The sequence below is a fragment of the Sycon ciliatum genome, chromosome 4 (genome assembly GCF_964019385.1).
Source record: "Sycon ciliatum chromosome 4, ocSycCili1.1, whole genome shotgun sequence".
In the NCBI taxonomy this organism is placed as follows: Eukaryota; Metazoa; Porifera; class Calcarea; order Leucosolenida; family Sycettidae; genus Sycon; species Sycon ciliatum.
Window position 1 is genome coordinate 12072882 of NC_088646.1, and position 13681 is coordinate 12086562.

The window sequence follows — 13681 nt, forward strand, 5'->3', positions numbered from 1 at the left end:
GCTGCCCACCGGCTTCAGCAGGAGAGGAACCAGCGACACAAAATGGCATCAAGCCTCTTGGCATTTGCAATCTGCGGTCAACTTTTTTTCCCATCCACACAATGCTGGTGCACGGTTAAAAGAAATTCTGACTGCACCTGGTATTCCTATATGCCCTCTAGGAACGCGCTGAAGTGGTATTAATCCATTGCTATCCATATCGCAGTGTCCATGCCACACGGCTTGCTCATAGCACTGATCTGCATTTCTCACTAGCAAGGTATCACGCGGCGCAATGGCTAGCACCTCTTCTCAGCTTTCACTGCTGCTTTCTTGTGTAGCCAGCAAGGGTGAACACCGGTAGTGTATGTGACCTGCATGCGTTGTCCTGTTGTGTGAATATGTCACCTCGGCCTATGTACTGTGCTAGACACAAACGTGCCTGTGCTCCAAGAGGAGCTATTTCAGTACGCTAGAGCACAGCTGTAAGTTTCAGTGCACCCCCAGTGGTGCGCATGTGTCGCTCTGCTGGTACTCTCCACGCGTTCACGCATTAGTACACTGTTGCCTTCTTTGTCCCTGCTGTACATGTGTATATGTGTGTGCAGCCTGACGAGGCAGTAGTCTGCCTTACTCCCTTGACTCTGCATTTGTCACGGTACCTGTGTATCATGGTGTTACCAGCTAAGGTGCTAATTTCTTGCAAAAGTGCTCGATGGTGCTAGGGCAGAGCTGAATGACACCAGTTTGCGAGAAGTTTAGCCTTGTTGCACTGCAAGCTGGTGCAGCAACATGGTGGTATGTGATCTACCAGGGAGTCGTCAAATATTTGACGACTCCCTGTGATCTACTGTAGTCACACTTTTCTCTGTAGTTTTCCATATTTTGGTACTTTTGATAGCTCACCCTACCTTCTAAAATTAGATTCTACCTGCAATTTATTTTCACCCGAATCCATTGGAATTCCATGCAGGTGCTGGAAATTAGGTGCCGCCAAAAAGAGTGAATTACAGGTCATAGAGAATGGGTGCGCTTACAGTGTTCTCGTTGGTGTGTGATTTTGGGATGGCCACGTGTAGACGTGTTTTAAGTGTGTGCGGGGGGGGGGGGGGGGTAAGTACCAGTACGACTAAAAAAGCATACTGTATGCGATTGAAGAACTATGAATAAGCACTTGAAGGGGTGGGGGTGGGGCATTCTAGCTTCCCGGTTCTAGAAATTGGCGCTCGAAAGGTGCATGCAAGACCGGATATACCAGTAACTATTAAAGGGGAAGTTAAGCCTAAAATCAAATGTTCACCAGTTGTAGTCTTCGGGTTGCTGTGTCGAGTGGTCTTGGTCCGAGGAAGCTGAGATGCTCCCTTCCTCCTATATTCCCAATCGAACTCATGCACTTCCACCGAAACTGGGTGATTGCGCCCTACTAGATGGGGATTTGTATGCAAAATGTCACTAAAAGCGCCATTTCATTCTTATAAAAGCACGGATGACCGCGATTGGCCCATATGTTGTAGTCTTTTGGATGCTGATTCGACTGGTTTTGGTCCGAAAAGGCTGCGATGCAGCGTTCCTCCTTTATTCCCAATCGAACATGGTTGAACAAGCGGTCACATGCTCCTGCGTACACCAGTCATATCACCTGGTCACCGTGCCTGCAGGGTACAACTTACAGCCTGTTTTGACCTTTTTTGGGTGCAGTCCTGTCACTCGAGTTGAACCTTGGTGTGAAAGTTGTCGCCTGCTGGCGCGGTGACCATGTGACGAAGTTAGTTGGGCAGTGGGCACACAGGAGCACGTGACTGCTTGTTCAGCCATGTTCGATTGGGAATAATGGCCGAACGCTTCATCGCAGCCTTTTCGGACAAAAACCAGTCAACTCAGCGTCCAAAAGACTACAACATATGGGACAATCGTGGTCATCCGTGCTTTTACAAGAACAAAATGGCGCTTTTAGTGACATTTTGCATACAAATCCCCATCTAGTAGGGCGCAGTCACCCAGTTTCGGTGGAAGTGCGTGAGTTCGATTGGGAATAAAGGAGGAAGGGAGCTTCTCAGCTTCCTCGGACCAAGACCATTCCCTAGGCCGTCAGATGGTGGTGTCCAGACTCTCCACGCCCTCGGGTTATTTTCCCCAAGCTCTCCAACTGTACATCACAGTCCGCTGATGGAGGGTTGTTGACCTTTCTCATCCCAATTATCACAGTCTTTCAACAGTGCCAAGATATTTGAAGGGACTGGTTGTTGACCTAACCAACTTGCGCGTCCTGCACTATTTTGGCAATTTCAGAGCTGGAAATGTACACGCTGCATATACATGTACATGTACATGCATGATACTCGAGAATAGGTTCATTCAACTTTATTTTTTATTCTCAAAGCCGATTGCGTGAAGCCATGAAGCAAGAACCAAAGCCGGAAAGAGACAACCCAAATTCGGCAATAATATCGAACACTTTGGCGAAGTCTGAGATTGAACACAATGTCATTATGCCTGTAGTAGCAGGAAGTTATACACTTCCCTGTGTATCAGATAAACCAAAAACTAAGACAACTCCCTAGAATAAAGAGGGTCAGAACCGGGTCTAACACCCATACTGTTCAGATGGTCCTGAAGACCGTGGCTCTGCCAACCACGGAGATTGTAGTAAGGTCACTGTTTCCGAACACGGTGGTCTCCGCCTTGTTACATGCTGTCAACCAACAACATACCACTAGTAGTACTAGTAGCAAGAGTAAAGCCATACATGTAGGTAGATTTTGCAGAGAGAGGATGTGAAAAGCTTTGTTCACCAGGGAGTCGTAAAAACCGGGTTTTGTACGATTCCCTGGGACTCCCTGTACTACTATGCTGGCCCTAACAGCAGGGGGGCGGGGGGGGGGGGAGACCCAGGCGCCCCCTACTGGGCCCTAGCACCCCTCCTTCCCACCATGTGACGGGCATCCTGGAGACGCGTGAAAACAGGCGTTTCGCGTCATGACGTCACAGAATCAGTCAAACTGCACTGATAGTGATACTGAGCGGTAACGTAACTCGTTATAACGTAAACGCAGTAGGCAGTGTTTTATTTTGCGTTTCTGCAAGGTTATCTAGCTGTCTACAGCTCGGTGTACGATCCGAGCATTGACTTTGTGTGTGTAGAAACACAAACCGTAGCTTGAGTTTGTTCACTGAAAATAATAATAATTGTTCCCAAACTGACTGATTCGAATGTGTTCCAGGCAGGGAGTCGTGGGGTTTGAACGACTCCCTGGTTCAAAGTCTTAGCTTACTTTCGAGCGTGGAGGCTTGTATCTGCTTCCAACCATGGCTTGCTTTGGCTGCGGCTGTTTCAAGCGTTGCAGACCGCGGTACAAACGCCATGTCGACAGTATATTTCCTCCCAATCCTGATGATGGTATCGTATCGTCCAATATGGAGAAATTGACGTTTTATGCCCTCTCAGCGCCTGAGAAATTGGATAGAATTGGCACGTATTTGGCTCAAAGGCTGAGTCGCGATATTCAGCGCCACAGAGCTGGGTGAGTGACTCATTTCCAGAATCAAATTTTTGACTCGTGTTGAATTTCTATTACGGAACAGAACTGCAAGTATTTTTGTTCAGATTTGTCACGAAGTCATTCTGGATGGCATGATACACAAGCTGAAACTAGTAGTGTGCTCGAAATGTATGCACATGACTTTGACACGCCGTATCAACCTAGAACTCCATACAATCATGTAATCATAATTATTGAGGATATGATAGGCACACCACATGCACACTCTATAAGTATGCCCTTAGCATTCTAAAAACTCGGATGTTGAGCCAATAGTAATATGTAAAGAGAAAATGACCAATAAGTTACCAGTTATGACTAACAGTCCACCAATGTAACGAGATAATATACAGTCAGATAGTGCGATAGTGTTTTTGTGCCTCGTTGTCACACTATCTGGCTGTGTATTATCTCGTTACCTTAGTGGACCGTTAGTCATAACTAGTAAGTTATAGGTCCTTTTCTGTTTACCTTAGCATTCTGTATGCCAATCGACATCAGTATTGAAGGGCATCGAGTATGCCATTTAAAAAAAAAATTAGTACATGTAGGTATTGGTTCACATTAGGGAGGTTTAGTTTTCACGTAACGGAAACGCGTACGTAGGTGATCCACGTAAAGTGGATGAAGGGCACCCACGTTGCAATGTTGTGTTTAGTCACACGGAACAGACAAAAGCATGAAGCGAAAGGCCCAAACCTGGTCAAAGACGAAGCTACCCGGGCCTAAGACGCTCATCCAATATTTTGATTTCGTGCTTCGTAAACTTCTTCAGCTGAGCACCCTCACAGCTCGCACAATGCGCTCCATTCTGATTTTCACCCACGTTCTGGCGGAACGTGGGTGAGCCTCCATACACGGTATGTCGTGAATCAGAAAACGCCTGTACGTGGGTCACTGAGTATCACGTGGTACACACACGTAAAGTACCCACGGATTACGTGGGACTTAACCCTTTATGTACTGAAAAATTGTACACAGACTGAATTTGATCTCGACTCGCCTCAAATTCTATAATTATCCGGGTCATAACTTTAGTCTCCTTTTGACGATTTTTTCAATCTTGGGCTTCCTGGAAAGCTCGTCGCAAGAGGAACACATTGAGCCCACGCTTGCCACCACGAAGGTCAAAACACCAGCGCTACAGCCCAGCGTCTTAGCTGCAACGCCAATATTCCGACAGAAGTCGTCTTGCATCAGCCATTTCGCTCTCCTTGCTCGTAACAACTAGCTGTTACTTCAGAAAAATTTCACAAACTGCCATGAGTCCGTTTACCATTTTGAACGTGTTTCTACGTCACAGCATGCCCAGAATGATGGGGAAATCCCTCATTCAAATTTGCGCGAGCGGCTATTGAGTGACATTTGCCGCGATTCGACTTTCGAGCTTCGTAACTCTGGAACCACACATCGGAACGCTTCAGCGATTGTTTCAATGGACAGCTGGGAGTTTTCTCTTTGACTTACATATTTTAGTTTTCGGATATAACCCAGAAATGACTGAGTTACGATCGATTGAAAATTTGAAAAGTTTCGATCCCAGGGGATCGAAAGTTGTACAGTCCGTACACAAAGGGTTAACCTCCCTATTATGTGTAGTCAATGCATTCATTTCTGTCTCATCTGGCACACCTGGGGACCGAATCGTGTCCGAACTGTCTATGGGTCAGAAAAAATCTTCTTCCGTTTCGGTAACTACGGCTTGGTGAACTTAGAACCCTACAGCATGATGAGACAGTACATATGCTAGATACTGAAATTTAACGCTATCGAAACAAGATATAAATATCCATTATTTGAGGATAGCGTGACACATCACGTTCTTCCACGTTAATGTTCAATATAGCTGTTATGAAATGTTAATCACTGTTAATATCCCTTAGTTTGAAGCAGTTGGAAGGGGAAAACACCGAGGAAAGGAGAGAGGGTTGTTGGTATGAGGTGGCATGTATGGCTATTTGCCACCACATCTGGTAGGTTGGGACAGAAACTCAGAGCAGTTTCTCTAGCCGAAGAAAGAGGAGGGTTCACTGCGAACGTGCTCATCTAGTCTTGGAAAGGAATGGCTCGCTGCCCCTGTGGGGCCCACATGGCAGCAGGGGTGGTGTGTATCCCTTGGTATGTGTGGGCAGCCTGGGGTGGTTGGAGATTCTGGGCGGTGTGGGCAGCCTGGGGCGGTGTGGGCAGCCTGGGGCGGTGTGGGCAGCCTGGGGCGGTGTGGGCAGCCTGGGGCGGTGTGGGCAGCCTGGGGCGGTGTGGGCAGCCTGGGGCGGTGTGGGCAGCCTGGGGCGGTGTGGGCAGCCTGGGGTGGTTGGGGGTTCTATTCCTACTCAGTTAAGGTTCAGCAGTGGGCATTGGGAAGATGTTAACTGGTTGAGTGTTGACATGGTACATTTGGAAACCATCGTCATCCCGTGCTGACCAGCCCAGGGTTTATAGTTTATACAGCTTGTGTAGTCCTGCCACGTAGAAATTAACTCGCGATCCAACTGATGGACTGTACAACCGGGGAATCAGAACACTCCTAGTGCCCCCAACATAAAGGTACAATTGTCTGTGATGTTTTGTTATTTCATCACATTTTTACACTGTGCAGTAACCTGTCTTTGTTGGAGCAGAGTAGTGTGACGTCAATGGTTTTGTTTTCCGAATGTGTTGGTTTCTTGTTCGCGGTAATAGCTATGTGTTCATCGCAATGAAAGCGCTGGATGAGCTCCTCAAAGCGTGCCATGCCCCGAGTCTGAACTTGTTCGTTGAGAGCTTTCTTACTATGGTTCAGCTTCTGCTGGAGAGTTCACAGCCAGACTTTCAGCAGCTTGCTACCAGATCTGTAAGTCAGGTGTTAATTTTTTCCTCTAAGCCACCTGTTTTCTGTTTATTTATTTTTTAATTTTGATGTCTAGCTTGTCCCCCCCCCCCCGGCCCCTCATTTTTTCGTCAATATTGTTCATTTCCGGTCGAGCATCATCCTATTTGGCTGGACCACCTGAAATCCCTGTGCTACGGTCCTGAACCTTCCTAGCCAGGTTACTGTGTAATGAGAGTTGCAGCAGGTTGCTAATGAGTGTCTGTTGGTAGTTTTCCTGACAAGCATTGCTACCTGCTGGGCAGAGCGAGTCATCATTGGGTGCACCGTAGGTGTCGATTTCCGGGGGTTTGAACTTATCTTCGATTTATACAGTGTTTTCCAGTCCAGTGCTCTCCTGATATAACAATTACATGTATATTATTTTTAGATTTGTGCCGTGATGCAGTCATTTACACTTTGCTTTGACTCATGAGGATATATAAACCAGTACTGATCCAGATTCACTCATTACTGTTTTCTCATGATCGCTTAGTGCGTGAAACTCAGAGTTAAAACGCCTTTTCCGTCCTCTTATTGTTTGTATTGTTTTGATAATTATATTATGATGATAAGCTTGAAAGTGGCGTTTCTCTCTCTCTCTCTCTGTCTGTCTGTCTCTCTCTCTTTGTTCCTAGTTCCTACCTGTAGTTGTAGTGTATTTTAGTTGTGCTTCATTGTGTTTTAGTTGTGCTTCCCTTTTCTCTTTCTTTTCTCTAATACTTTCTTTTATTGATGTCCCTGTTCTCTTTCTTTGATATTTCAATACCGTGAGCAACATTGTGTTTGATAACGATGTGAAATCTCATGGTGGCATCTTTTTTTGTGTGTGTGCTACTCTTGCAAACTTCAGTTCATGACATTTGCCAACATTGAGGAGGACACTCCATCCTATCATCGGCGATATGACTTCTTCATTTCCAAGTTCAGCGCAATGTGCTTCCATCATGGTACTGACGAACGCTTGAAGAGCATGTGAGTTCTGCTGCTACTTACTAGTATACTTTACTAGCTTGCTTACTTCGTGCACACATACATGTACGGGTACTAGTATACCACTGGCGATGGGTGTATGGACTGGCTATGGGTGTATGGACTGGCTATGGGTGTATGGACTGGCTATGGGTGTATGGACTGGCTATGGGTGTATGGACTGGCTATGGATGTATGGATGTGCATGGATGGATGGATGTGCTTATTTGGGTACATTGCTGAGTGTAACGCAATGCGGGTTTTAGGATCTGGTACTATTGTTTGGTTAGGACCTGCTACGCCTCCACCTTCTGCTACGTTAGACACCTTGTGTAGTGTCGAGTATGCATTCACGCTGCCCAACGAGGGTTCCCTGCACTTTCAAACCCCTGTTGAGAGTAGGCACGTACTGAACTCTCTTCCAGATGTATGTACAGTTCAAAAATAAAATAAAAAGTAAACCATCGTGCCCGTTCCCGAAGGGAACTCACGACGGCCGCTAACACCCGGTGAACCCTATGTATGATTAAACCCTTATGTTCAGTTGTGCTCGGTGAAATCCGACCCAAAGTTTATATTTGCCGGCCTCAACTTTCACGGCCCTTGACGTCCTCCTGGAAGTTGTGCGAATGCGGCTGGATGTACCCATGTACAAGTACAGTAAAGCCTGGTGTAAGCGACCTCTGGGTTTAGCGACCACCTGCTCTTAACGACCGTTTTTCCATGCACCGACAGTTCTACACAGACACTGTGGAACCTGGTTTTAACGGCCGCTTTTGCTTGCACCGTGGAGTGGTCGCTTAAACCAGATTTTACCGTGCAGTGATGTAATCGGAACTGGTCCAGGGCATCAGCTTTGAACTTGGGGTCGGATTTCATTGAGCGCATCTGTAGGATAGAATGCCTATTCACTCAGTCACTGGCACTTACCAACATCATTACATGACATAGCAGTCGGGGTACAGGTACAAACGAAATGATAAATACACCATGGTCAACATGGGCACCTGAAAAAGCAAGTCCATGACTTGTTATCAACTGAGTAGAGAAGTTGGCAGTACGCGCCTGTCATACTCGGGACTAACTTACAAGTATACTACCGGTAGTAGCAGGGCTAGACCGGATTTCATTGTGCAGGCACAATGGGCGGGACATTGACCTGAAAATCTCCAGGAATAGGAGCACAGCTGATAAAGTGACTTTGTAACGTTGAGGTCCAGATAAGAGAGATACGAGTGTACTGATAATTAACAGGTTGATTTATTCCCTGGCTATGCTCACTCAGGCTAAACCTTGGAGCAATTTGAATTGAATTTCCTGCAGTGAGAGACTTAGTATTGCTGTTTCTGTGTTTGTCTGTCCCCATCTCTGTGTTTCGTGTTGTTTGTGTTATGTAGGCAACGTCTGTCTGGCCTGCATGGCTTACAAGGTGTCATCCGCAAGACAGTATCAGATGATTTGCAGGTACTTGAACATGCTAGCACTGAAGTACCGGTATACATGTAGATGCAGTTCGGATTATGCTATACCGGTAGCTTAGTTAATTTAAAATGTATCAGCAGCCTGCTTCACTTTGAAGTACATATGCTGGTACGTCTATAACGTACTGTAACTATAATTATGCTACTCAGCTCTGAACAATATTTACACACTGTGAAGTGAACTCTCCCTTGCAAAATCTGTGACATTGTGACATCTGTGACATTGTGCTCTGCTGACAAGATGCCAAGAGCTCTTGCCGAGCCTCATCAATTTCTAGTCGTACAAGGCGTATAGGAGAAGTATGCCGATCATTCCATTGTAGTGAAATATCTATACTGAATGTTTGTGTGATTTCCTGCAGAAAAACATCTGGGAATCCACACACATGGGAAAGATTGTGCCGGCGTTGTTGATCAATATGCAGGCTGGAAGGTTAGTGCTGGCTACAGTGATGCAGTTGGTTGTGATTGCTATAGGTTTGAGGTGTGCTGCATACCAGTTGAATAGCCATTGCACAGTATCTGTTGTACTTCAACTACCTAGTTAGCATGCTGTGTGTCCAAACAATCACTGTACTGAAATATTCCTTTTTGCTTTATGTTGGCAATCACCAGCTGCTAAAACAGAGCTGTTGGTTGCTGTACAATCATATACATGCACTTGCACCCGCCGATTGGCATGCTCCCCTGGAGTAGGCAGGCACGCAGAACAGGCAGTGCATGGTGTGTAAATGTTTGTATGCGTGTCTGCGTTTGTGTCAACGCCTGTATTTCAGTGCGGGCACTTCCAACGTGCCAGCAACTGGCATATCGCTAGATGAAGATGAGAGCCACCCTAGCAAGCTAGCTGAGCTGTGTTTGCGGGACCTCGTCGGCCGAGCTGGCTTTGGACACTTGAAGAGTGTGCTGCGGCCGCTATTCAGGTATGTCCTACCTTTTTTTAAGTAGCGTGCTCTCATGTATGTGCCATGGAGAATATGTTGCTTCTGCTGCTGCTGGAACAAGATGTGGGTTCTGTTGCGCTTTAGAGGCACCAGTAACGTGTTACGTTGTTTTTTCATCTACTCGCCCTGCGACTGTACGTCATGTTTGATGATTATTACTTGTGTGGGATCACCATTGTTGTGCCAGAATGACTGAAGCTGCAGTTCGTTATGTTTATAAAGGAATTAATTTCGTCGCTTGACTTTGTTTGGCTCATGTAGATTTTTGGATGAGTACCAGGCGTGGATGCCGAATGACTTTGCAAAGTTCACTATGCACACCGTTATGTTCTCCGTACAGGTAAGTGTGCATGTATGCGCTGGTGTGTGTGTGTGTGTGTGTGTGTGTGTGTGTGCGCACGCACGCGTGCGTTTGTCTGTGTGTCTGTGGGTGTGCGCGCGCGTGTGTGTGTGTGTGCATGTCAACCTCTTGAAAAGTCAGGCTTGTATTCAAAACAGGCTTCTATATGAGATAGTCTTTTAAACTACAAGACACTACGGTATGTGTGTGTACAAATGAGAGTCCTCCAGCTCAGTAGAGTGCTTAATATGCATTCGAATAGAGCTATCTTACACACGACACAGAGCACCACGCATCATTCGTTGCAACTAATAGTTTCATGTCCATAGGCAATCATCAGACAACTAATCAACTAATTTAGTTGTCTGATAATTGCCTGTGGGCATGAAACTATTAATTGCACCGATTGTTGCGTGGTGCTCTGTGTCGTGTGTGCATGTGTGTGTGTGTACGTATGTGTTTGTATCCGTGTGTGTGTGTTCATGTGCTCATGTGTGTTCTTTGCTTCCGTAAATGCTACAAGAGTTAACCAAGTTTCTTTTTGTGTACGTGTCCATCCAATTGTCCCTGTTTTGATACTACGGTATATGTCTTTACATGCAGACAGATGCCGTCTTCTTTGTGTTATGCTGTGTTGTGTTGCTATTGCAGTCACAGTACACATATATGGTTGTACTGATGTTGCTGGAGCATCTGGACACTATTGACATCTCTGGTGAACAGTCACTGCAGACTCGTACCAGTGTTGTCCAGGTGCTGGGTGCAACCATTGCTCTTGCTGATGGCAGTTCTTTAGGTATGCCTGCTGCTTTGGTGGTTCTGTCTGTCTGTCTGTCTGTCTGTTTGTCTGTCTGTCTGTCTGTCTGTCGGTCGGTCGGTCGGTCGGTCGGTCGGTCGGTCGGTCTGTCTGTCTGTCTGTCTGTCTGTCTGTCTGTCTGTCTGTCTGTCTGTCTCTGCCTCTCTGCCTCTCTGCCTGTCTGTGTATATCTGTCTGTCTCTGTCTCTCTGCCTGTCTCTCTCTTAACAGTTTCACGTTTGTTGTTCAGGGGATTGTCAGTTAGGGCTGTGCACTGTTTGCCTGTACATCGTAGCTTGGTGGCTTGTGGAGCAGTCCTGACAAGTGCTTGTACTCTTGGTTAGACAACTTTGTTTATGGGAAATGTATATGCTGGTACACAACACTTCAACGGTGACTTGTTGTTGCTGTCTATTGCGTAGCTGCTACAGTACATGCCTGACTTACTGTTGAGTTTGGTATAAGAGTATCTACAACGTGTTATAGTTGATCCTACTGTATTTTTTGTTTTATCCTTCGTTAGTGCATACAGACTTGTGCCATAGTACATCAATGTGGAGACACGTTATTTCTCTGTGTTGCTGATATTGTGGGGAATTTGGTTTTTTCTCTGGCACAGGTCCTTCTCATTTGGATGTCTTCAATACTTTGTTGCGACAGCTGCGTCTGTCCATTGACAAAGCAGGAAACGACTCGGTACGTCTTGTTTCAATTGTTTTGTGAGATTGTCACAGTGGTCGCAACTATCTCCTGCCTCTGCTTGTTATCGTGCATATTTCCTCTCTGAAAACCTTCACTTTGATCTGCCCGTCTGAACTTCACCTGATCCTGAATGAAGACTAGTGACAAACCTCAGCACCACACAGTTGGCTTTTCCTCAGAACACGTAGGGATTGATTATTTTTCCAGGTGTTGTAAACAGCACATAGGTGTGTTCTCTTGGTGTTCTTTGGCGCAGCAGCGTGCATTGAAGGCACAGTAGTATAGCAGAAGTCCTGTGTGTGTGTGTGTGTGTGTGTGTGTGTGTGTGTGTGTGTGTGTGTGTGTGTGTGTGTGTGTGTGTGTGTGTGTGTGTGTGTGTGTGTGTGTGTGTGTGTGTGTGTGTGTGTGTGTGTGTGTGTGTGTGTGTGTGTGTGTGTGTGTGTGTGTGTGTGTGTGTGTGTGTGTGTGTGTGTGTGTGTGTGTGTGTGTGTGTGTGTGTGTGTGTGTGTGTGTGTGTGTGTGTGTGTGTGTGTGTGTGTGTGTGTGTGTGTGTGTGTGTGTGTGTGTGTGTGTGTGTGTGTGTGTGTGTGTGTGTGTGTGTGTGTGTGTGTGTGTGTGTGTGTGTGTGTGTGTGTGTGTGTGTGTGTGTGTGTGTGTGTGTGTGTGTGTGTGTGTGTGTGTGTGTGTGTGTGTGTGTGTGTGTGTGTGTGTGTGTGTGTGTGTGTGTGTGTGTGTGTGTGTGTGTGTGTGTGTGTGTGTGTGTGTGTGTGTGTGTGTGTGTGTGTGTGTGTGTGTGTGTGTGTGTGTGTGTGTGTGTGTGTGTGTGTGTGTGTGTGTGTGTGTGTGTGTGTGTGTGTGTGTGTGTGTGTGTGTGTGTGTGTGTGTGTGTGTGTGTGTGTGTGTGTGTGTGTGTGTGTGTGTGTGTGTGTGTGTGTGTGTGTGTGTGTGTGTGTGTGTGTGTGTGTGTGTGTGTGTGTGTGTGTGTGTGTGTGTGTGTGTGTGTGTGTGTGTGTGTGTGTGTGTGTGTGTGTGTGTGTGTGTGTGTGTGTGTGTGTGTGTGTGTGTGTGTGTGTGTGTGTGTGTGTGTGTGTGTGTGTGTGTGTGTGTGTGTGTGTGTGTGTGTGTGTGTGTGTGTGTGTGTGTGTGTGTGTGTGTGTGTGTGTGTGTGTGTGTGTGTGTGTGTGTGTGTGTGTGTGTGTGTGTGTGTGTGTGTGTGTGTGTGTGTGTGTGTGTGTGTGTGTGTGTGTGTGTGTGTGTGTGTGTGTGTGTGTGTGTGTGTGTGTGTGTGTGTGTGTGTGTGTGTGTGTGTGTGTGTGTGTGTGTGTGTGTGTGTGTGTGTGTGTGTGTGTGTGTGTGTGTGTGTGTGTGTGTGTGTGTGTGTGTGTGTGTGTGTGTGTGTGTGTGTGTGTGTGTGTGTGTGTGTGTGTGTGTGTGTGTGTGTGTGTGTGTGTGTGTGTGTGTGTGTGTGTGTGTGTGTGTGTGTGTGTGTGTGTGTGTGTGTGTGTGTGTGTGTGTGTGTGTGTGTGTGTGTGTGTGTGTGTGTGTGTGTGTGTGTGTGTGTGTGTGTGTGTGTGTGTGTGTGTGTGTGTGTGTGTGTGTGTGTGTGTGTGTGTGTGTGTGTGTGTGTGTGTGTGTGTGTGTGTGTGTGTGTGTGTGTGTGTGTGTGTGTGTGTGTGTGTGTGTGTGTGTGTGTGTGTGTGTGTGTGTGTGTGTGTGTGTGTGTGTGTGTGTGTGTGTGTGTGTGTGTGTGTGTGTGTGTGTGTGTGTGTGTGTGTGTGTGTGTGTGTGTGTGTGTGTGTGTGTGTGTGTGTGTGTGTGTGTGTGTGTGTGTGTGTGTGTGTGTGTGTGTGTGTGTGTGTGTGTGTGTGTGTGTGTGTGTGTGTGTGTGTGTGTGTGTGTGTGTGTGTGTGTGTGTGTGTGTGTGTGTGTGTGTGTGTGTGTGTGTGTGTGTGTGTGTGTGTGTGTGTGTGTGTGTGTGTGTGTGTGTGTGTGTGTGTGTGTGTGTGTGTGTGTGTGTGTGTGTGTGTGTGTGTGTGTGTGTGTGTGTGTGTGTGTGTGTGTGTGTGTGTGTGTGTGTGTGTGT

At 46.6% G+C, this 13681-nt stretch overlaps 1 protein-coding gene across 1 annotated transcript in view; it reads left to right on the top strand.

Annotated features, from left to right (window-relative positions):
- The first annotated feature begins 3136 nt into the window (after positions 1-3136).
- LOC135814515 (protein EFR3 homolog A-like) overlaps positions 3137-13681 on the top strand; it is a 32660-nt gene continuing 22115 nt past the window's right edge. Inside the window, exons 1-9 of the mRNA XM_065327639.1 lie at positions 3137-3500; positions 6198-6348; positions 7217-7338; positions 8733-8799; positions 9179-9249; positions 9593-9739; positions 10022-10100; positions 10752-10896; positions 11516-11592. Of these exons, the coding sequence (XP_065183711.1) occupies positions 3286-3500; positions 6198-6348; positions 7217-7338; positions 8733-8799; positions 9179-9249; positions 9593-9739; positions 10022-10100; positions 10752-10896; positions 11516-11592 (1074 nt within the window). The 5' untranslated portion in view covers positions 3137-3285. The remainder of the gene's footprint in view (positions 3501-6197; positions 6349-7216; positions 7339-8732; positions 8800-9178; positions 9250-9592; positions 9740-10021; positions 10101-10751; positions 10897-11515; positions 11593-13681) is intronic.